General features: G+C 28.3%; 4 protein-coding genes and 1 pseudogene across 9 annotated transcripts in view; 4 read left to right on the forward strand and 1 right to left on the reverse strand.

Annotated features, from left to right (window-relative positions):
* The first annotated feature begins 888 nt into the window (after positions 1–888).
* Positions 889–3,164, forward strand: LOC149883628 (uncharacterized). The gene is made up of 2 exons (XM_090099031.1): positions 889–1,048; positions 1,209–3,164. Exons 1-2 carry the CDS (start codon positions 979–981, stop codon positions 3,050–3,052), a joined length of 1,914 nt encoding a protein of 637 aa, XP_089955157.1. The 5' UTR covers positions 889–978; the 3' UTR covers positions 3,053–3,164.
* Positions 3,165–3,360: 196 nt separating this feature from the next.
* On the forward strand, positions 3,361–5,147 carry LOC149883629 (uncharacterized; annotated as a pseudogene). Its single transcript, XR_016456021.1, has 5 exons — positions 3,361–3,680; positions 3,780–4,044; positions 4,148–4,264; positions 4,477–4,585; positions 4,985–5,147. The product of XR_016456021.1 is annotated as an uncharacterized LOC149883629 (transcript).
* A 2,980-nt stretch (positions 5,148–8,127) lies between these two features.
* LOC149883630 (zinc finger MYM-type protein 1-like) lies at positions 8,128–9,843 on the forward strand. The gene is made up of 2 exons (XM_090098610.1): positions 8,128–9,196; positions 9,245–9,843. The coding sequence occupies exons 1-2, from the start codon at positions 8,128–8,130 to the stop codon at positions 9,841–9,843; spliced, it is 1,668 nt and encodes a 555-aa protein (XP_089954736.1).
* Positions 9,844–15,117: 5,274 nt separating this feature from the next.
* LOC149883631 (uncharacterized) lies at positions 15,118–17,874 on the reverse strand. The gene has a single exon (XM_090099196.1). The coding sequence runs from the start codon at positions 17,514–17,516 to the stop codon at positions 15,171–15,173; it is 2,346 nt and encodes a 781-aa protein (XP_089955322.1). The 5' UTR covers positions 17,517–17,874; the 3' UTR covers positions 15,118–15,170.
* A 4,308-nt stretch (positions 17,875–22,182) lies between these two features.
* Positions 22,183–22,733, forward strand: part of LOC149883632 (uncharacterized) — an 11,936-nt gene continuing 11,385 nt past the window's right edge. Inside the window, exons 1-3 of one of the 5 annotated variants that reach the window (XM_090099036.1) lie at positions 22,183–22,220; positions 22,366–22,518; positions 22,721–22,733. The exon at positions 22,721–22,733 is cut by the window's right edge and continues 25 nt beyond it. The gene's annotated coding sequence lies outside the window, so the exon portion shown is untranslated. Of the gene's footprint in view, positions 22,221–22,358 lie in introns of those variants that run through there. The other 4 variants (XM_090099035.1, XM_090099034.1, XM_090099033.1 and 1 more) reach the window with 4 other exon arrangements.

Below are 22,733 nucleotides of genomic sequence, written 5' to 3' on the forward strand. Positions count from 1 at the left end.
TCGGATGTTTACTTTGTAAAACATCCATCAACAAGACCTTTTCTAGAGCGGACTTTTATTGAACAGTTTTTTTTATATATTTTATGCATCTGATGTGCTTATCTTTTGAATTCAAGAAAATTCTGACCCAACTGGCTGTAATAATATGTGGCTTTCTCTGTATATTTCGTATTTGTTGACGCACATTAGTTATCTTCTCGGGATCGCTAAAAAAAAGATTCAATTCCAATAGCAATTACAAAAAGAACGACTTTTAACTTCCTTTTGCTTAAAAAGATTTACCCCCACAGCATTTGTTCTATATTTAATGTTATTTAAATGAAAAAAAAAAGCCTTAACATAATAAATCTGTGCAAAAGCAAAAGCTTATAAAAGTCACTGCAACTTGATGAGAAAAAAAAACAAAACACTAAGGTAAAAAGTGATGAGGCCTGAAATCGATGTAAAGTTATAAAAGCGAAAATTAATTAAGTTAAATACAGAAATAAATACAGAGTTTTCGAGGGGAAAAGTTAAAGTAAAATAAAGTTTTTCCCCAGGTATGATGGGAATAATATTGATTTTTTGAACCAAAAAATACTCAGAAATTTTCTTTTCTTTTTTTTTCTAATTATAATCCACCTCTATTTTTTTCTTTTGATTTTCTTTCGTTTTTTTTGTTTTTTTGTTCACAGTAATTAACAACTGAGACAGAGAAAAGAAAGTTTTTAATGGAAAATAAAATATAAATATAAAATATTTCGGAATTTTTATTAAAGAATGTTCAATATATATAAAAGTTTTATATTTTGAAATATAAATACTAAGTTAACTATATAATGGACCATAAAGAGTTAACTTATGATATATATATATATATATATATATATATATATATATGATTACTTTTAATGATAATAAATTATTTAAACTTCCTTATCATTGTTACATTAGCATTTATGTTAGAATAATTTAATCAAGTAACAAATATTAAATAACATGTCTTCTTCAAGAAATATTCGTAGAAAAGTTGCCATTGCAGTCAGTAGCTGTTTGAATATAACAGACGGTTTGTTTTATTAATAGTTTCAAATGCTTTGATATAAAATCTTTTTTTTTAAATCAGTGTTATTACTTATATTAGTAGTTATTTGAATTTTATTTAAAGTATTATGTTGTTATATTATTATTTGTGTTACTTTTTTAACTGTGTTTACCATTAATTTTAGGATATCAATATGAAGATTCATATTTGGAGAAGTCTGATAATCTTATTTTTGATTCCAATTCTTCAATTTCAGAATCTATTTCTGATTTTGAGCCTTTATTATGTTCTTCAAGTGATGAAGTTTCTACCAGCAGTGATTCTGGGGAAAAAAATCCAAGTGAATTTGAGTTGCTAATTAAGTTACGGGGTTGTGCAATTGAAAACAATATACCTTTTTCAACAATGGACAAACTGTTATTGATTTTAAAACCTTATCATCCTCATTTGCCAAATTGTTTCAAAACCTTATTGAACTCAAAATCTGCAACAATTAGAAATGTATCTAATGGAGAATTTTTGTATCTTGGTGTTGAACCATTTCTTCAAACACTTAGTGTTTCTAGCCCATCAATTATATCTTTGCAATTTAATATTGATGGTCTTCCACTTTATAACAATTCTGAAATATCATTTTGGCCTATTCTAGTTAAAAAAGTTAGTGATTCAATGTCGCCAAAAGTTGTTGCCATTTTTTGTGGAAAAGGAAAATCCAGTTTACATGATTTTTTTTCCCAATTTGTGACAGAAATAAATTATATTAAAACCAATGGTGTTACAATCAACTCACACTTATGCAGTATTCATATAACTAATTTTGTATGTGATGCCCCTGCACGTGCATTTATTAAGTGCATAAAGTACCATTCAGGCTATTCCAGCTGTGATAAGTGTACTGTAGAGGTTGAGTGGCATAGCAAGGTTGTATTTTTACAAACAGATGCACCCCTTAGAACATTAGAAAGTTTCATTTCGAAAGAAGATGATAGTCATCATAATGGGGACACACCTTTATTAGAAATTCCTATTCATCCGATTAATAGCTTTCCAAATGACTATATGCATTCTGTATGTTTGGGGGTTGTTCGAAGACTTCTGAATTTTTTTTCTTCTGGACCATTCAGTGTCAAGTTATCTTCACAATCACTAAAAACTATATCAGATCGCCTAATCCATATTTCGTCATTCTTTCCTTCTGATTTTAACAGACGGCCTCGTTCATTAAAGAGTATGAAGAAGTGGAAAGCTACAGAATTCCGATCATTTCTCCTTTATTCAGGACCTATTGTTTTGTGTGATATTCTCAGTCAACCAGTTTATGAGCATTTTCTTATTTTACATAGTTCAATATTTTTATTATGCAGATCTCAAGAACACAAAGTTATTAATTTTTGTGGTCAGCTGTTAAAAATATTTGTTACTAAGGCTATTACCTTGTATGGAAAATCATTTATAACATATAATGTGCATTCCCTTATACATCTCCACAACGACTGTTTGCAATATGGATCCCTTGGCAATTTTTGTGCTTTTCCCTTTGAAAATGCACTAAGACACTTAAAAAGAAGAATTCGAAGTGGGTATTTGCCTCTTCAGCAAATTGCTTCCAGACTTGCTGATTACAAAGCTGAACATACACAAAAAATGCATACTGATGGAGTTTTCCTTCAATATTGTGGTGGACCATTACCAAATCATGGTAATTTTTTACAATATAAAGTCTGCCATTACAAAAATAAAAGGTTTTCAAGTGGTTTGCGTGATAGCTCGGTAATGATTGAACACAAATGTTATCAAATTGTTAACATCCTAGTAGAAGATTTAAGAAATCCATTACTCTTAGCCAGACATTTTACAGTGCAAACAGATTTTTATGACGTGCCACTTGCTAGTTCAAATCTTTCTATTTTCAAAGTTAGTTGTCTCAGTGACACCTTGCATACAGTTCCATTCTCTGATGGTGTTATTAAATGTTGTTGCCTCCCATATTCTTCCTCCTTTGTTGTTTTCCCATTATCAGACATTTGAATTCCTATTATATTTTAGATTTCTATACTTCTTGACAATATGAACTAAAAAATAAATTTTTATTATATTATAATTGTTTTTAATATATATCATATACAACATAATTATTATTCTTTTTTGGTTTATTTTGCTTACAAGTGCTATAATTTATTTGTGCAGATTTAGCAGTTTGTTATGTAAAATTGTTAACTGCAAATTCATTATTTCTTTATTGTAAAGTTTAAATTTACAGAAAAGGCCGCTCTTGATCATATAACTTGAGTTACATTTACTTAATTATATCTTACTCAATTTCTTGTCTATATATCAGAGTTAGACATTGCAATTGTAATGTCTAACTGATATATAGACAAGAAATTGAGTAATATATAATTAAGTAAATGTTTGCTTTAAATTATTTTTTTTAGTATTTAAAATTTTTATTCATTAAATATGTCTTATGCAGTTGTTGTTTTTACTAATGACAATGAAGTGGCAACAGTGTCCAGCAAGTGGTTTAAAGCTCCTGGGTGTGTTTTGTGGCCCAATTGTAGAGTAGGAAAAAAACTCCAAAATATGTTGTTAAATCACAAGGAACCAGAAGCTAATTGGATTTCCTACGAAGTACGAGTGTTGTCCAGCAACATATGTATGCTTTTTACTGTCAATGTTATTGTAAAAATTTCATTTTACCAAAGGAGAATGTTTGACAGTCTAATTTATTATCTTTGTTATTTTATTTTTCTAGTATCTCTCAAATCAGCAAAAGAAAAGGAGCGACTTGCTGAGGAAAACTCTGATCTAAGTTCAGCTGAAGATGGCAGTCGAGTTTTACATGCCCCTAGCAGATTTAAGTAATAGTCAAGAATTTTCCCAACCACCGGCCAAAATCAGAAAAATTATTTCAAATTCACATACTACTCCCTCACCCTATCTTAATTATCCCTTGTTTCCAGTTACACCATCACTAGCTTCTTGTCCACCCTTAATTCAAACTTTAACATCACTTCCTGGTAAGCTGGTTGTTTTGTTTTATTAAAATGAACATGTTTTGTTTATTGATTTGTTAATATACTATCTCTCTAAAATATGCATTTTTACTTATCGTTTTTTAAGCTACTTCTAACTGCCAAACTACTTCACTTCTTAATTATCCCTTATTTCCGGATAAATCAACACCAGTTTCTGAACTTTTGTTTTCAAATTCCATTCAAACTCAAGCATCACTTCATTGTGAGTTTAAAAGTTGTTTTTGATTGTTGTTTGAACATGTTATTTTATTGTGACATGTTCTAATAAAGTGTTTTTTATAAATGTTTAAAAAATTTAATTATTTATCTTAATTCATTCGGTATTTACAGATGGAGAAATAGTTTTATAATTTTCTCTGCAGCCGATGTTTGGCATTTATGTTATCAGGAAAATTTATACTTCTTTTTTATTAGGCAATCTTCCTTGTGAACATCATTGTTCTTGGATGTTATTCAAGGGATGGGAAACGTGGGAAAAAAAGTTTTGCTTTAGCAAAAGGAAATTTTGTTTCAATAATACAAGGTAACATTTATCTAATTAATAATAATTAAAAAATAATAATTATTAGTGCGTATATATAATGTATATAATGATATTATTTTATATAATGATATTATAATGTATATAAAATTAATAATATTTATTTGTATGTATATATAATGTATATAATATCATGTATATAAAATTAATGATATTTATTATTATGTATATATATATATATAATGTATATAATATCATGTATTTATAACAATAAATGTATGTAAGCTTATATTGTTAGATCAGCGCACACACATACCAGTGGGGGATTAAGAACTTTTTAGGATCTAAGGCTATTTTAATTCAGGGTTCCCAGTTTCTAATAGTAGTTAGCGTTACTTTGATTATGATAAGTGTGTTTATTTTTCGATCTGTTAAATTTAGATGTTATTTCAAAAGTTCATAAAGGCGTATCGATTGTCGAAATAAACGTTGCTATTTCGGAGCAATTAAAAAGACTAAATCAAAGGAATCGAAGTGCTCTACTTAAATCAGCCGAGGGAACAGCACCCGAAATTGCAGAAATAGTTTAATAACTAATTATTGGATTAATGTTTAACTAAAATTTAAAAATACAGAACGTCTTGTTTTTTGTTATTAAGGCTTACAAGTTGTAAATATCCTTCTTACGTCCAAAAGTTACTTATTATATTATAAATAGATACGATTAATATTTGTCTGTAAAGACGTTCTAAATATACATATTTAACATAAAAAGGTACTGTAAAAATACGACAAAAAAAGTCCGCTAACGAAGTTACGTATATAATACGAAAAAAAGAAAGCAAAAAATACGTATTATTACGTTAAAAAAATACGTATTAATACGAAAAAAAGATACGTATTTATTACACCCTACCAGCGGCCAAAAGTACCGTAATTAATACGAAAAAAAAATACGAATACATACGTATTAAATACGTAAAATTTTGTTTGGGCATAAACTTAATCCATTTCCATCTACGTTATAATCGTGTTTTTTTTGAAGTTTAAGGTTTAATTGGTTTTATAAGTCTTTTTTTTTTTTTTAAATTGGTTCTATTTAAAGCTTAAATAGCTTTATATAACTTTTGTTAGATTAACTCTTTAGAGTGATTATAAGATTAGATAATTTAGAAAAAATAACTGATTTTTACTATTAGAAACTTAAACTTAATGAAATTTAAAAACAAATTAATGCTTTGTTTAAAAAAAAAAAATTAATCACTAGTTATTTCCATTTGCCTGAGATAATTCAAAGCTGCCCCAGGTGTGTTCAAAGCTCCCTTAGGTTGGGGCAGTTTTGAACATTTTTACGCATGTTGAAGAAATAAGGATTCTGACTTATTTTTTAGCTCAAAATTTGTTAAAACACTGCAGTTTTATTCCTTAATCATTGTTTTGACTATTCAGAAGAAAAAAAGTGGTTTGACTAATTAAAATATTGATTTATAAAAAAAAGTTTAAAAAGTGTTCAAAGCTACCCCCTCTCCCCTACTATAAAGAACACAAAATAATATTTTGTTTATTAATACCTAATAATATTTTGTGCATTATTCAAGGGGAAATGAAGGCTTGGTAAATGGCAAGGAATATAATGGAGAATCGGACGATCACGCGGGAAGAAATGTTCACTTGTTAAAAAGCTGTTAAAGCAGGGACATGTTGATATCTTTATTATAAATATCTTTAGTTATTGTAATATTCTAATAGTATATTATACATATATTAAATATTATATACGAAATAAATTTTATCTATAAAATATATTGTTTACATATATATATATATATATATATATATATATATATATATATATATATATATATATATATATATATATATATATATATATACAGGCTCGGACTGGGCCGCCGGGATACCGGGAGATTCCCGGTGGGCCGGTTGGCATAAAAAATTATATTATATTTTTAGTTAGGCTACATTTTATTTTCCAAATAAAATATAAATTAAAATTTAACTAAAAATATAATAACTTTTTTTCTGGCCTCTAATTACATCTAATTAAAGGCCATTTGCCGGCTAATTATATAAATTTTGGCGGCCATCTTGAGCTGATCGAAAGTAGTATTATATTAATAGTGAGTTTAGCATGCGCGCTTTATCTTTAGGCGGTGTTAGTACAAGCGTTAGCAAGTGTGCTTCCACTGCAAGTTTAAAAAAAGTTAGGCACGTAAAAACTTCAACAAGTGCGTTTTAAGTCATTAATTATTCATAACTTATTTTTAAGTTAAAACCATTTCCAAAAAATATATGTGCTATAAACAATTAAAACAAACTTACAAGAAAATTTGCATAAAAAAAAATGAAAAAGAAAATAAGAAAGAAAAAGTAAAGTCATCTACAGCTTTAGTTTCTTTTGAATTTACGGTTTCAAACCAAATTTATTTGTCTAATAGTTATACAAATGTTTAGTATTCGAAATTCGAATACTAAACATTTGTATATATTCGTTTGTACATACTCTACCCCATAGAAAATGAATAAACGAAAAGGAGGTGCTGAGAAAGAAAGAATAAGAAAGAAAGCACGTTTAGAGAACGATGGCCAGAAATGTAAAAAGTTAACGAACATGTTTGCAACATCTTTTAGTACTAACTCAATAGTTAATATCAATATGGCTGATGTAGCAACAACAGAAATAATAACTGATCTCCATTCAATTTGCAATCCCGCTGATGCGGTATTATTATCACCTAATGAGGCAGATGCACATGGTTCTAAATTTCAAACGGCAGATAGTTTTGAAGACAATGCAATCTCTTATCCTAACTCTGACACTCAATATAAATTGAACAGTAATCAATGCGAGCCAAGTGAAGAAACTCAAAACAATTATTATTATTTTCCGAAACCACAAGCAGACATTTTGAAATCATTTTTTAAATTTCATCCGAAGCAAAACAATTTTGATCTAAACGGTAAAATTAATTACCAGAGCGTTTATTTCAGAAATAATAAACCTCGTCACTGGCTGACCTTTGAAGAAAACACACAAAAGTTATTTTGTTCTTTTTGTCTTGCATTTAGCAAACCTTCAGATCAATCAACGTTCATTAGTGGATATAACATTGCAAATTCCAAGCATATTTATCAAAGAATATCAGAACATGAAAGAAGTGCACTCCATGCAGCCTGCACAGAGTCGTATGTTTTAAAAATTAATGCCAAAGATATTATAAGTATTTATACGCGCCAACATGGTGAAGAGGTTAAAAAGAATCGTTTAATTTTAGAAAGAATCATAGAAACTTTAAAAGTTATTGGACTTAGCTACAGAGGTGCAGTAGAGTCTGGGTACACATTGCTTGATGACAGTGTGGGATCATGGGAATTTTTTAGAGATTCTTTTGCTAGTTGGCAAATTTGATCCGTTGTTGGAAGCACATATCAAAGAGGTGGTTCAAAAAAGCAAATCCCGGCATGATTCAGTTAGCAACAGAACAGGTCGTGGCGACTTGGTCACTTTTCTGTCAAAAACGACTGTTAATAAAGTCATTGATGCAATAACAACATCTTTAACGAGCATGATTGTGGAAGAGATTAGAGAAGCCGGTATGTTTAGTGTTCAAATTGATACCACACAAGATATTAATGTACAGGATCAGTGTTCTATTGTGATCCGATATGTAACCGAATCTGTACATGAACGTGTAATATCGATAGTCAATTGCACATCAACAACTGGAAAAGGAATGTGTGATTTGGTTTGTGGCGTTTTTGAAAAGGTAGGCATTGATGTAAGTAAATGTATTGGCAATGCAACCGATGGAGCTTCTAATATGCAAGGTCAATACAATGGATTCAATACCTGGTTAAATACAGTTTCCCCAGGTCAGATTCATGTTTGGTGTTATGCCCATGTTTTAAATTTGGTAATGGGTGATGTTACTAAAAAAGCTGTTGAAGTTGCTACCTTATTTGGTGTTTTGAACACATGTGCAGTATTTTTACGGGAATCATGTTTACGCTTCAATGTTTGGCGTGAATTTAGCAAATTGAAATATATATCTGTAATCGGTGAAACTAGTTGGTGGGGGAAAGACAGAGCTCTTACTAAGGTATTTGGAAATTTCTTCATCAAAACCTCCGATCAAGAAACACAAGTTATTGATTTTTTGTACATTGACATGTTACAAACATTTCATGATATTTCTACATCAATCAAATTCAATAATGACGTCCGTTACAGAGCGAAAGCTCTTTTAGATTCATTGACAAGTTTTGAATTTATTTTGACGGCACAATTGTTTTTAAAAGTATTTGAGCACACAACTCCATTATCTGAATATTTGCAAACAACTGGAATGGATGTACTACGAGCCTATAATATGGTTCAAAACAGTATTAATGAGTTAAGAAAAGTAGATAGAAATTTTGATTCCATTTTTCAAGCAGCTACACATTTTTCAGAACTTGCGAACAGTGAACTGGGAAAAAGGAATCTCGACATTGAAGTTCAGACTGGTTTGAAAGAGAAAAGAATTAGAGCAAATCAACTACTTGAAAGTGCAAAAGATAAATTTCGTATCAATAATCACAACATGGTAATGGATCAAGTAATCAGTAGTTTAAAACAGAGATTCTCAGAGCATGGTAGTCTATATGCTGATTTATTTTGTTTAGATCCAAGAAATTTTGCAGAAATTTTGAAAAAAATGCCTAGTGCTGCATTACAGCATCTGAGTGGGTTGCTCAGAAAGTTTGATGCTAGTGTAACAAAGGATCAGCTTCAAACGGAATTATCGGACTTTGCAAGGAAATGGGAAAGTTTCGAAATAACTCTTGAAGATGAATATAATTTGATATTTGACACGGAAGTATCTGACTCTGTCTCGGACAACATGCAACAATATAAATCCGAAGAATCTGAAACTGTCTTTACAATCCCAGAAGTGGAAAACAGTGACAGCCACAGAAATAAATGCAAATCTTGCAAAAAATGTATTGTTTGTTGTTACTTTGTCCTCCAGAAGTTTAACTTGCATAGTCTTGCGTATTCAAATTTGTTTCTGGCTTACAAATTTGTGCTGACATTATCCTCATCACAAGTTGCTTGTGAAAGGTCATTTTCGAAATTGAAGTATATTTTGAACAGATTAAGAACTTTGATGAGCCAGTCAAGTTTACAGTCATTCATGTTGATGTCTTGTGAAAAAGACCTTCTTCCGAGAATTAATAACGATGCAATAATTGATGTCTTGGCATCGACTAGTCAAACGATGAAAAAGTTGCTATACTAGTCAATATTGAATAGCGATTGTGTCTACTATTTCTAGACTACAACTTACAGCAGTGTTTTAGAAATATTTCTTTTTATCAATATTTAGGCTGGGAAGTTTAAATTTTTTTTTTATACTTTAAATAATAATAAACAATAATGCAACTAAAAATAAAAAGTCCTTTACAAATATAATATAGGTAAATTTAGAAAAATAAGGGCGTTAATCATAGTCGCAGTCATGGGCGGCGTGAAGGCTCTCGGCGCCCCTATATATATATGAAATATATGCAGCATACAATGAAGTGGGCCGCCGTGACCGAAATTTCCCGGGCCGTTTTTTCAAGCCAGTCCGACCCTGTATATATATATATATATATATATATATATATATATATATATATATATATATATATATATATATATATATATATATATATATCGACTAATCAACTTCCCCAGTAGTGACCTCAAGACTCTCAGTATGTGGAGCATTTATCAGTAGTTTAATACTTGAACTATTTACAAATGTCCATTTTAGTTATGAACTTTTGCTCAAAATATTTAGAGGCAGGAGAGCAGAGGAGACATAAAAATCAGAAAATTAAAAAAAAAAAATTAAAACATTAAAAATAAGTCTCCTCTGCTTAGAATAGAAAGTGCAAGGGGTTCAAATTAAAAGAAAATAGAAAAGTGCAAGGGATTTTAACATGGTAAGGCTACACTACACACTTGCACATCAGTTAAAAAATATCTTCAAAAAACATTTGGTGAAAGTGTTATCCCACATCTGTGGCCGCCTTAATCCCCTTCTGACCAAAAAATATGAGGCTACTTTCTTTGGGAACACTCACGCTATTGAGTACTCTTTTTGTGAAGAAGTTACTCATGTCTCAGCTGATAAGATGCTCTATGTGATTGACAATTTTCATTAGAAACTGTAAATTATTTTAACTGCTTTAGTAATACTACATATATTAGAATATTTTTAAATGCGAAAGTGTTATGAGATGTTTAAGGGTGAAATATTAAAAAGAAAAAAAAAAGACAAATTAATATAACTATACTTTAGAGAAACTGGAAACATATAAGAAGGATGCAGATTTAGGTTAAAGGTAGTGGAAATAGAATGAAATTTTGACCAGAGAAAAAAAAAATTTAAAAAGAAGAACAAAATATTATTTAACAACATTTATCAGTTAAACGCTGTTAAATATTAGGTAACTTAGTCAAACCAAAAGAAAAACCATATTTTAGCAGTTTTATATTGTGGCTTCAAGCATTTAGAAAATTTTACAAAATTGTTTGAGTTTTTCAATCAAAGTTCAATAAATGTTTGAGGAATTCAAACATTTATTGAACTTAATCATTAAACTATATAACTTAGAACTTTTTTGTTTTTTCCATATGAAAAATATATTAAAAAAAAAAAAAAAAAAAAAAAAAAATACGTGTCTCTTTATTTCACTTTTCTTACATTATATATTTTTTTGGTTAGTTAGGAAAAGTGAGGCTCTTCTATAATTCCTAAGATAAATTATCTCTTCTATAAGGAAAAGTGAGGCTCTGTTCGTCTGGAGATTCCAACAGATCTGTAAATTTGTTGTTGCATAAAATTATACTGTATTGTATTTTAGTATAAGAAAAATTTTAAATTTAATTCAAATATAATGTTTTCAACTGAGTCTTAGCATAGGAAATAATTTTTTTATTAAAACTTGATCAGTACATCATCAACGTCACTGAGGGATTGGAATTCAGATTTCAACTGCACAGGAGTAATGAAGTATCACTATAATACAGTTAATATAGTAAATTAATAAATACAGTTAATATAGTAAATTAATAACAATAAATATAAATAATTTCTGAAGCTAATTGCTTTATTTGCTTAAATGATTTGTTTAAAAAAAATATTCTTTACTGTCAAAACACCAAATTGCTGATTTTTATTCAAACGATATTTTCGTTTTCGTTTTATTTTTACACCTGCCGAATTTCTCGTTTTCATATGTTATTCTTTTTATTTGTTATTGTTTTTTTTATATTATTGCTTCTATGTGTTACTGTCTTTATATGTATTAGTTTTTGTATGTTATTGCATGTGTACAGTAAATAGAACAGAGTTAAAGTTAATAGGTCTACCCTTTTACAACTTTTATGGGATAATCTCTCCAATTTCCCATTTACATGGTTGATGAAGAAATTTGGGCAAAAAAAAAAAGAAAAGTTATTATTCACCATATGGAATGGGACAATCGGAAAAATTTTTTGAATACTTACTTAAACCTCTTGGAAAGGGTCACCATATTTTTGCTGATAGATATTACACAACACACTCTTTGATCTCCTATCTGACATCAAAATCATTTCACTACACTGGAACCTTACAAACAAATCGCAAGAATTTTCCAGATAATATTAAGTTCCAAAAAGGTTGTAGAATATTAAATATTCACCATCAAAGCCAGAATTAATAATTAAAACCTTCTATCATATGCTAAAAATGCACATTATTATTGCCGAGAAGCGGTCTTGATGGTGGGGGAAGAAACCACTGGCCACCAAAAAAATTATCAAAATGCCACCGAAAAACTCATTAAATTTCAACAAGTTTAATGATGCAAATTATACAAGCAATGAGCCTGGTAGAGAGTTTTATAACGAAAAAGGTAAATTAAAAACTGATTACTTTTATTTGATTAACTACAGTTATCATAGTATTTATTATAATTATTATTTTATAAAGAGCCATAAATTTAAATTAATAAATTGAGTTATACACAACATAAAAAAGATTCATTGTAATGAAATGGTGTAAATGGTTTGTCAGGTAATCATTCTGAACTTGTTTAAAAAACTTGTATTCATGATAAAAGCATGTAATATATTCAACTGAATTATGTAATTATGTAATAATTATGTATTACATAATTCAGTTGAATATATTACATGCTTTTATCATGAATACAAGTTTTTTAAACAAGTTCAGAATGATTACCTGACAAACCATTTACACCATTTCATTACAATGAATCTTTTTTATGTTGTGTATAACTCAATTTATTAATTTAAATTTATGGCTCTTTATAAAATAATAATTATAATAAATACTATGATAACTGTAGTTAATCAAATAAAAGTAATCAGTTTTTAATTTACCTTTTTCGTTATAAAACTCTCTACCAGGCTCATTGCTTGTATAATTTGCATCATTAAACTTGTTGAAATTTAATGAGTTTTTCGGTGGCATTTTACTTCGATTTTTAGCAAAAAGAATAAGTGAGAAAAAATAAGAGAGAAAAAATATACATTATTTCTAAAACGCACTTAGTGAACTTTTACCTTTAAAGCACCAATATCGTTTTGATTTGAGGTCAACAAATAAGGAAATAAGAGTAGGTTATAACCGTATGAATTATTAAAGCTAACGGTTATTCGAAATAAAAATTTCAATTTACATTAAACAGAAAGAAAAAATTGTTCGTTAACCAAATTTGAATTCCTCAAACATTTATTGAACTTTGACATAGTTGTATTTGACATAGTTGTAACTTTCTTCTTTAAGCTATGTCACTTTTATTACTAATAATAAAAATTTATAATGAAATATTAGTTTAAAAGATAATAAAAAAATAAAATTTGTTGTAACATTTTAATAAAAAAAGATAGAAACCAGGTTAGGTAATTTAAAAAAAAAATAGCAAATTAGATAAATTTTGCTCCACCGTGTTTTAGGAAAATGTGTCTAAAATACTAATTTTTTTATCATCATCTATTAACTTCCCTCTATAAATCAACACTTTAGTTAATAAAATACTCTTGAAATCAAAATTAACTTTCACCTGTTAGCAAAAAAAAAAAAAATTCAGCAAAACTGTTTCAATTTTTTTGACATAAAAATAAAACGTGCAGGTTGCTAGAACGTGTTATCATAATAATAAAAAATCGGATAGCGGAAAATTTTTCTCTACGCTAAAAAAATTGATTTGTTGTGAATTTTCAAAATACTTTTATAAGCATCAAAATTTCTGTGTTAATAAAATCAAAATTTCTTATCTTACAAAATTGAACTTACACTTGTAGAGTTAGTAGAATTTTTAATTAAATGCTATTCTATGTAATTAGATAATCCATTTTCAAAGTTTATATAATTTTTTTTTATCATCAATTTTATTTAATTTGGGTAGAGCATTTAATTTATTAAATGACATCACAAATGACAAAAATTTTTAAAATCTTAACAAATGACAACTTTACATACATTCTGAAAGCTAATGTAAATTATTTTATATAATTCTAGCTTATTGTATCGCAACCAAGCCTCTTTTGCGCCCCTTTCAGGCTGGCACCCATGGCACGTGCCCTGCCTGCCCTACCCTAGATACGCCACTGATCATGCGCTCATTAATGAAAAGTTAAAATGTACTTAAACTTCACGTTCTCTTTCATTCATACTAACATTTCTATGTTTTCAGTGTTAAGACTGGTCCTTCTTTATGAAGTTATCAGATGAGAATACTCTTACACTTGTGGTTGGAGAGGCAAAATAATGACATAAATACCTAAAAAAAGTTCTTCGTTATCAAAAAAAGAAAAACAACATTTTTATCTTATGCTTTTTAAGAAATCTATTAATAAAAACTTTAAATTTTCCACAAATCAGTGTGCCATCTCACATTTGTTTAAATCATTATTCAGTATTATATGTACATTTACAGTAACTGTTTAAAAAAAGAAAAGATATGTTCGTTAATTTTGAACATACTACTATAATTTTATTATTGATGTGTTTGAAAAATATTTTAAAGTTATAATTAACATTCTTTAGTTTCGAATTTAAAAGACATTTTTTATTATATATAGCTTTTTATTAACATTCATCCATTAGGGACTGCTTCCAATGATTGTTTGACAACCAAGTGAATTTCTTAAGACTAAATTGATAACTTACTTTGTAAACAAGTCCAGTAAGGTAACATTTATCCTGAGTTATTTCCAAACGTGATTACAGGGTTGCCACTAGAATTTTAAAAGTTTTTCCCTGAGTTTTCCCTGAGTATTCCCTGAGTAAAAAACGTTTTTCCCTGAGTTTAGCTTTTTGTATTACCTACGTTTTCCCTGAGTTTTCCCTGAGTTTTCCATATTATTTCCGGAATCCCTGGTATTTAGACAAGGAAAATCTGGAAAACCCTATATATATATATATATATATATATATATATATATAAATATATATGTATATCTTTATATATAAATAAATAATTTAAATAGATTCTAAATGTACTAAATACAATGAAACAATGCAGATATTTTTATCAATTCTAAAATTGAACACAAAAAACAGTTTTAGTAAGAAACTATATCAATAAGTTTCTTCTTTGCATTTAATAGTTCTAAAACTGAATCTAACTCCATTGATTCTTTTTCTGTTTCATCACATTTTCTTTTTAAAGCAGTTGCTTTTTTAAGCATTGTTAAATCATTATTTTTGTCAGCATCTTCAAGAGATTGAATAAAATCTTTGTTTAATGTACAACATGCTGTAACAAGTAAATTCTTTTTTTTTCCTACTTCTTCAATTTCTTCTAATAAGATTGCTCTTTGGTGGTTTGATTCACACTCATTCCTTGAATTAATTTTCTCTGCTAAACTCATTTGGTACTGTTGTCTGGGTGACTTTACTGATAACATTAATGCATTTGTGATATTTACAGTGTCAGCTTGAACTTTTTGAGAACTCATTTGATCTCTTATAATGCGATGCGAAACTATTGAGTCTGACTGAATATTTTCGTTTAGAATTGATTTGTTTATGCTGAAACCCCTTTCTACAAAAGCTTGACCATGACTTACAGTTAAAATCATTTTGATAATATAAGAAAGTTCCTTATGTTTGACTATATCCAGTTGATGGAAAAAAAAGGTATCTAAAAGAGTGTTTTTTTTATCAAAATTAAGAAATTTCTCTATATTTATTTTAATTTCATTTCTTAAAAGTATAGAATACTGAAGCATGGCTTTATCACTTTGTGTTGCAGATATAATCTTTAAACTAACAAGATAATGTAACAACCTTTTTAGTTTATTTTGATTAAACTCGATTGATGATGCTTTGAGTTTGATTGGGTCAAAACAACTTGCATTTGCTATGATTGCAGAGTCTAGCGGGATGCGTTTCAACAGATTTTCCATGGTTTTTGTGAGAAATAAAACACATTCATTTCTAAACTGTTTTACTTCATTAAGAGTGATTTTATCTTTTTTTAAAAGTTCTTTTATTGAAATTTCAGCAGCAAAACCTATAATAACATCTTTCCTGTGTAGCAAATAATCTTTTTTATAGAGATCTAATTTCTTTAAATCACTACCGTTTTTGCAACTTTGAATTACTGATGGTTTGATGAATAAAGTTAAAATATTTGTTATCAATTCCCTAAGATCATTATACATGTATGGAATCATTGGTTGATCAGTCTGATAGAGTGTCAAGTAGGTTTTGAACAAGCTGGCAACATAACTGAAAAATTGTAACTTTGAAACAATCAAGAAGTCATTCGACGCTTTTTGAACATTAAAAAAACTTTTTGAGGAAGGCTGTTTGGACTTTGATAATTTTTCCCAAAATCTAATTAATTTTACAATGTTGTCCCATATTTCAATTAAACGATCTGAAACAACTTGGTCTTCAATCCATCTAGTTGAACAGAAACTTAATGGATAGCGATTTGACCCAGTGACACTGCTATAGTCATCTCTTCTAGCAGGAGTATCATGCAATATTTGATATGCTCCCTTAAGAATACTTTTTAAATTCCATGATGTAGACTCAGAACCGATCTTAAAAGCTCCGTGTATTGAATGCAAACTACAACTCCCAATGTCAATTAAAGAATTTAATTCACACTCATTTCGGTATATAGAAAGTTCTTTAAAAAACTTCCAATTTGTATTAGGCCCATCCATAGATACTTGGATCATTTTTGATAAGTCCAGACATTCTATTTCTTTATTAAAACCTTTTAGTATATGCGCTGCAGAAGAGTGTCCAAGAAAAACTGAATTCAAATATCGCACATTAACCTGGTTTTCTAGAGTATTCCAAAATCTAACAATAATATCCATTTGACAGTTTTGTGTAGCTTTGTTTAAACTTTCATCAAACAAGACAACATAACATGGTGAACTTTTGATGACTTCAAGAAGTAACGATTTAAAATATAGTGCTAACCCAAAATTAATCATATACCCTATTTTTGTTCTTCCTAATGTTAGTCCTTTTGCAACTTTACTATCTGGAAACATACTAGTAAATAATTGGCTCATATTAGCAGAAGCATTGTTTGACAATCCATACATAACAGTTGCAAGAGCCCATTTAATTTCAGATCTTGTTTCTTCATTAGAAGCAACAAGTTCTAAAGTTCTTTGACCTACTGCCAGGGGTACTGTTGGTGTAATAGTAGAATTTTTTACAACAGGTTTGAAAAAGTGACTTCTGGATTTAGCTAAAACATTAACTTGGTGCTTTTTACCTTCATTATGACTTTTCACTGCCTGAACTCCCATATTTGACAAGTTAAAGGTTTTGCAGCAACTGCTACATCTAGCAAATTTATTGTCATTAGTCTTTACAAGCCATTCTTTATACTCTGGGTGAGTAAGCCAATCATTTGAAAAAAATGTTTGATCCATTTCATTTATTACTATAACTCTAAAAAAAATGTATTCTTCTTACAACCATATTATATATTTATAGATAAAATGATTACAAATTATAAAATTGAATATAATGCATTTTTATGTTATTTTATTTAGGGTCCATCCAAAAAGGACATCACGCAAATAGGGTTGTGGTTAAGATAAAAAGGGAAAAAAAGCACAAGAGAAAGGAAGGGGGTTGAAAAGGCTGTCACTTTCTAGATTTTTTATTTCAATTTTTTTATGATGTTATTTTGAGATTTTTTATTTTATTTTCCAAAAGTGTGGAAACAGTCTCAAACATCATTGTGAGATTAAATAAAACCAAATTTAAAATAAATTCTACAATCTTATAAAAAATTACTAATAATATACATTATGAATTTTAACTAGTTTAAACTATTGTAAATAATTTGATAACTATTTTACAAAAATGGGGAAAAAAAATTTCCCTGAGTATTCCCTGATTTTAGAAAGAAAAAAAAAATTCCCTGAGTTTTCCAGGTTTTCCCTGGGATTCATGCTATTTCCAGGTTTTCCAGGTTGAGTGGCAACCCTGGATTAAGAAAATATTCAACATTCTTTACATTGGGGATGGATCTTATATTAAAACTCATATATTTGTGACATTTTGAGAATTCTGCATTGAGGAAACGTGATTACTTGGTTTGATTTTCCCGTTACTTTTTGATAAACGAGAATTTTGTTCTCGTTCATCAAAAATTAGCGGGAAAATCGAATCTCGTAATTGCTTTTTTTTTTCTTTTTTTTTTTTTAACGGGAAATATATCTTAAACTGACGTTACGTTGATTCTGATTTCAAAATATTGTTTAAATATGTTTTTCATTCTCATCATAAAATTACTTACAGAAGTGAAGCGAATCTAAATCCAACCTATAAATAAAAAGACATCTTTTAGTGTAAATCCACTAACTTGAAATTGAATGTTGATAATTAGTATTTTATAGTGTTGTTACGACTTTGAAATTATTCGACTGTCGACTAAATCGATTAATCGATGGCTCCGCGCAAAATCGGACTATCTGCAATCTCCGCGGAAAACAAATTTGGCATATCTGCAATCTCCGCCAAAAACAAAATTGGCATATCTGCAATCTCCGCGTAAAACAAAATTGGACTATCTGCATTTTTGCCAGATACATTTTTGGACTATCTGCGTTTTTCGGGTGCATAAATTTTTGGTGGTGTTTCTTTAAATATTTGAAGTTTTTTATAAAATTCTACAATTTTTTAAATAATAGCGATTATTTAAACATTTATTAATAGCGATTATTTAAACACAAAACCTTGATCATAACTTGATTAAGTTTGTGAGTAATCAAGTAGTTTTAATTAAGATAAATATGTTAAAAATAACTTATGTTATTGTTAATAATAATATAGCATATGTAACAAAACATTGTTATGTTACATACTAATTGCTAAATTCATCATACATACTTTGTCAATTTTATTTAGCCTTGTTGTGACTAATAAGTTTAGATCAAATTAAATTCTTGTTATGTTATGTTGCAATGTTGCTAAGTGGTCTTTATACACAAGATCTGCATATAAATATATACAGGATGTCTGCGAAATCAGGGAAATGCCAGGGAATTCGGATATCTTCAAAATAATCAGGGGATTATCAAGAAATTAGGTTAAATTTTAGAAAAATCAGGAAAGATGAGTCTTTATCAAACTTATATAACTTAAATAAGTTGTATATAGTTCACGTAATCTAAAAGTTTATTTGGCAGATAGTTTTATGAACTTCTCTTGATATATTTAATGTGGGTTGTATTATTGTTTATATTTTTGCAGTTGAAGAGCATTTTTCTAAACGAGAAATAGGTAAATATCAGGGAAAAGCTAGGGAAATCCAACTTATAATATTGGCAGACACCCTGTGTGTGTGTGTATATATATATATATATATATATATATATATATATATATATATATATATATATATATATATATATATATATAACTATGTTAGTGTATTCTATAAATAGAGTGCTCAATGGTCTTAAAGAGCAGAGCAGTAATAAATTAGTAAAAACACTTATCTAATTTTTTCTTCCACAACTTGTTTCACCATCAATAAGTAATCAGGAAGGTTATATTAACCTCATATATTTATAAACTTATCTTTCACCATCACTAGGTTCATCAGACTTCCTGATGAACCTACTGATGGTAAAACAAGCTGTCAAAGAAAAAATTAGATAAGTATTTTTGCTAATTATATATATATATATATATATATATATATATATATATATATATATATATATATATATATATATATATATATATATATACACACACACATATCACAATAATTTTGTGTATATATAAATATATGTATGTATATATATATACTATACGTGTATATATAGATATATGTATGTATATATATAAATATATGTATATATATATATATATATATATATATATACATATATTGTAACCTAGATCGTAACTAACAAAATTATTGTTATTAACCTATTTTTGTTCATTAAGCAATCAAACTATGTGGAGTTTTCTTTGTTGTCTACTTAAAACCATTCTTTTTTGGAGATGCCACTTAACTGAACACAAACTAGTTAAAAACTCATGCATGAGTATTAAACATTATGGTTTCCAACTTTTCTTAAACTTGGTTTATCAATAATTAGGATCAAAATCAAACTGAACCTAAGGTTCAGTTGGATTTGAGCTCTAAACCATTAAACATTGGTTTAATCAGATGTCACCTCAACTGCAGTGATGATCAAACAATTTTGGTCCAATTATATTTGATAATTTTTTTATATCCAAGACTTTGGGATGTAATGATACATAAAAAAGGGTTGTAATTTTTTTACTATGATAGTAATAACTATGATACAATCAAAAATAGCTGTATTTTTTCTGTAAAAGAATAATTACAAAATAACAAAAAACTGCTGTTTTAAATAAACATATCCTTAACTTGCACATTGATCTGAATATCAGGCTTTTATTACTTTTACAGTATACCCAATATAATAAATTATCACATTTGTAATAGACAATATTAATTACTTGAATTTAAATTATAGTCACATTTAGGTAACTTTTAACTTTAGAAATTATAATTTAACATACAAACACAACTTATCTAAAAACATCTATAATTTTGTAGTCCTAACATATTTTTAAGATCTAACATATTTTATTTGACGATAGCAATTATACACTTGAATTAATTAATTTTGTAAGCTAAACAAACCAACTTGTTATTTTCACATTTAACCAAAACATGACTGACTGCTATATGCTATATAGTATACCTATATAGTATAGATAACACAGTAACACTACTTTTTTTTTTTCTGTTGAAAATAGACAAACTTGAAAAACACCAAACAATGTTTCGAATAAGCCTCGTAAAACTGTAAAACGTTTTCTTAATCCAGCAGCATTTTAATTTCAAATTAAATTTGAATACATAAAATTGGTTTTGCGATCAGCTACACTTTGATCAATTCATGATGTGTATACGCTTACTAAGTTCAGACTTGAGATTAAAGTAGATGCAATCAGCGATCAGCTACACTTTGATCAATTCATGATGTGTATACGCTTACTAAGTTCAGACTTGAGATTAAAATAGACTGTTCTTATTTTAGCCGCTAAAATGATGTTCTAAAAATATTGTAAATTTTTCATTTGCATTAACATACCATATGTCATATAACTATTTAAAATAATTACTTCTAAACAAAATCAAATGTGGCAAGTGAAACTTTGTGTTAAAACTTAAACAGATTTATCTCCATCTATTCTCAGGAATAGATGGAAAATAATGCAATTACTGTCTTCTTATTAACAACTTATTTCATGAGATCTGCCATTTGTAGTGAAATCACATTTTGACAAGGCGCATAATTTCATGCAATAAAAACTTTGAACGCCCGGAGAATGCAGATAGTTCAAAAATAAAGCTGGCGGAAAATGCAGATAGTCCAATTTTGTTTTACGCGGAGATTGCAGATATGCCAATTTTGTTTTTGGCGGAGATTGCAGATAGTCCGATTTTGCGCGGAGCCATCGTAATGTATTTTTCAAAGTCGACTAAAATCGACTAATACATTTTTAAAATCGACTAAGTCGACTAAAAGTCGATTTAGCAAATTAGGTTCAATGTTCAATCTTTGCAAATAAATTATCTTTACAAGATAAACTATTTATAAAGACACCTCTTTACTAATTGGTCAGCATCATAACAATATTAAAGATTGATAAAATTAAATCAAGTAAAAAATAGAAATAAGGATGTTAGGATAAAATCCCGACTAAATCGACTTTTAGTCGATTAGTATGAAACCCAAAGTCGATTAAATCGACTATTCGATTTTTCAAAGTCGACTAATTTCGATTTTCGACTAGTCGACTTTTAGTCGATTTAGTCGAAGTCGATAACAACACTAGTATTTTATTAACTTTGCACTGCAGAGCAACTACCGTATATACTCGCGTATAAGTCAATCCAAAATCAATCCAAAATCAATATTAAATGAATCATTTTTTAATCAAAAAATAAGAAATACGAAAAAAAAAATTTCGAAGAATAAATTTGTTTTTTTCTGACCCGCATATAAGTCAAATTGCTGTTTTAGAGTAAATATTTCGTCCAAAATTTCTCGACTTAAACGCGAGTATATACGGTATGTATATTTATTGTTGTGATTTTATTGTTGTGATTTTATTGTTGTGAAATACCAAAAAAAAAAGTAGTAAGCGAAGCCAGTATATTTATCAAGTATAGTTTGTAATAATGGTGTTAGAAATATATTGTAGTTGTAATTATAGGAGTTTATTGGATGCAAAATTTATCAAAAAAATTCTTTAAATATTCCCATGGTACGAGGAAAGTTCACCTTCAAAACTCGAAAGAGAAATCTCGATGAAACATAAGCCGCAAGTTTTTCCGATGTCGAAATAACAAAATTTTCATTTCGCGAGGTATAAAAGCAAGAAAAATTTTCTGTTTTCTTTAATAAGAGGCTGCCTACGAAGCTTTCGAATTGTTAAAACCAGATCGGTAGAATCTACAATGTATATGTAAATACATCTAAAAGAAAAAATTTATAGTAAGAAAAAGTTTATTAGTTCAGAAAAAAAGTTGTTGTTTAAATTACATTATCTAGTTAACTCTAATTCATAGAGAACCAATCAGT

The sequence above is a fragment of the Hydra viridissima genome, unplaced genomic scaffold (assembly GCF_058129835.1).
Source record: "Hydra viridissima isolate aposymbiotic clone 2 unplaced genomic scaffold, HvirCarnegie_v1 scaffold_9, whole genome shotgun sequence".
NCBI lineage: Eukaryota > Metazoa > Cnidaria > Hydrozoa > Anthoathecata > Hydridae > Hydra > Hydra viridissima.

What these genes read in the sequence shown, in the direction of transcription:
- LOC149883628 (XM_090099031.1), top strand. Translation starts at nt 979, where the DNA reads ATGTCTTCTTCAAGAAATATTCGTAGAAAAGTTGCCATTGCAGTCAGT. An exon ending in CTGTTTGAATATAACAGACG is followed by an intron (nt 1,049 to 1,208) that starts GTTTGTTTTATT and finishes CATTAATTTTAG; the next exon opens with GATATCAATATGAAGATTCA.
- LOC149883630 (XM_090098610.1), top strand. Translation starts at nt 8,128, where the DNA reads ATGATTGTGGAAGAGATTAGAGAAGCCGGTATGTTTAGTGTTCAAATT. An exon ending in ACAGAGATTCTCAGAGCATG is followed by an intron (nt 9,197 to 9,244) that starts GTAGTCTATATG and finishes GAAATTTTGCAG; the next exon opens with AAATTTTGAAAAAAATGCCT.
- LOC149883631 (XM_090099196.1), bottom strand. Translation starts at nt 17,516, where the DNA reads ATGGATCAAACATTTTTTTCAAATGATTGGCTTACTCACCCAGAGTAT.